Below are 1523 nucleotides of genomic sequence, written 5' to 3'. Positions count from 1 at the left end.
GATAATTTTTTTACAAATCAATTAAACTGTGTGGACAGAATGACAGAATGACAACCCAACTGCTTAGTACCCGCCTACGCAAGCGTGGCGAGTCCAATAACCCTTCCATGTCTCTCCGAAGTGTCCAACATGTATGCATTGTGAAAAATTGATATCCAGCTTATTAATTTCCCACTCTTTATTCATTGCAATGGGTCTGAATACTTGTTTGGGTATAGAAACTGTTAGTGAGCAGGTCAGACCATCAGCTTTCATCATGTAGTGATGTACCAGGTCATTGAGTGAGTCAAACTGGACATGAGGGTATGCATAATACTTATTATTCAAAATGTATATACAATAGTGCCAGATTTTAACTCCATCATTAAGTGAGAGGGAATAATGCTGTCCAGGATTGGTTTTACTACCTCTAATTAGGAAAGTACCTGCTTGAGTGTCTGCTTGACTCAGTCTTTCCTCTGCTTCATCACGACTCATCATATGATAGTAGGTACATGTATAGTTGTAGGACCTATTTTTAATAAATGAAAAATCTTTTAACAACTTTGGTGAGTAATTTCCTTCAATTGGTGTTACATAATTAATTGGAACATATCCTTTATTGTCTGTATGAAGTGAATGCATATACCACCATTGACCATTTTCATTATATTTAACAACTTCAAGTACTTCTCCTGTAAAAGTACATTATTATATAATTGTATAGTTTCTTCAAACCTTTCTTTAAAGTTAACTCATATTGATTTAGTGCTTCAAAATTGTAGCTAGCCTTGAAAACTGTATATACATGTAGAACAAGTTTTATTAAATAAACATACACAATACATATTTATTTACATTTATCCTTTGTGATCAACTCCCTCAATGATTGTAGTAGAGTAGGATCATCATTAATTTTCTGTATAAAATACTCTGCTTTTTCATCATCATCAAGGAGAAAAGGTAGGAGGGATAATCCTTCCTTTGTTATTGCAAACTGAAACAAGTAAAGTAATTCTACTCTTGAGTATCCAATGTATTTCATTGGAACAGCACTGTCCTGTCCAGTCTCCAGTGATTGTACTTCATGTCCATTTATACTTATCTTAAATAATTCACCCTTTTTGAATGAAATATTTGTGTCATTATAATCATTTTGAGCTTCACAGATAGATCCATTGGATGATAGCACTGTCTGTGTGGATTTCACTTCTTTATTTATTGATGTCTGATTAGAATATTAATAAAGATATACTTACTGTAAGAAGGTTGCAGTTCAAGCATCTGTACACTAATAGCTGATATACTTTCCTGAAGTTCCCCAATTTCTCTTTCATTGTATTGTAATACTTCCTTTTGACCTGTTTTAAAGTACATGTATTATGTCATTAAAAGCTAATGAATCATGTATAGACTTATTCTGATCCTTAGAGTAGATTGAAAATGTTCAGTTTCTCTTAATAACATTCGCTTTTTTGTGCTTGCAGCTTTTTCTTTTTTAATTTGCTTGACTTTAGATTTAAAACCTTTTAACTCAATAATGT

General features: G+C 32.5%; 1 protein-coding gene across 1 annotated transcript in view; it reads right to left on the bottom strand.

Moving 5' to 3' along the window:
* Positions 1-204: 204 nt before the first annotated feature.
* LOC109590250 (uncharacterized) overlaps positions 205-1523 on the bottom strand; it is a gene marked incomplete at its 3' end in the record, with an annotated part of 3484 nt that continues 2165 nt past the window's right edge. Inside the window, exons 7-9 of the mRNA XM_020006175.1 lie at positions 838-1207; positions 718-777; positions 205-674 (exon numbers count right to left, since the gene is read on the bottom strand). Coding sequence (XP_019861734.1) covers positions 205-674; positions 718-777; positions 838-1207 — 900 coding nt within the window. The remainder of the gene's footprint in view (positions 675-717; positions 778-837; positions 1208-1523) is intronic.

The sequence above is a fragment of the Amphimedon queenslandica genome, unplaced genomic scaffold (genome assembly GCF_000090795.2).
Source record: "Amphimedon queenslandica unplaced genomic scaffold, v1.1 AMPQUscaffold_10291, whole genome shotgun sequence".
In the NCBI taxonomy this organism is placed as follows: domain Eukaryota; kingdom Metazoa; phylum Porifera; class Demospongiae; order Haplosclerida; family Niphatidae; genus Amphimedon; species Amphimedon queenslandica.
Note: the sequence above shows the minus strand (reverse complement) of the source record. Positions and strands in the feature narration are given on the sequence as shown.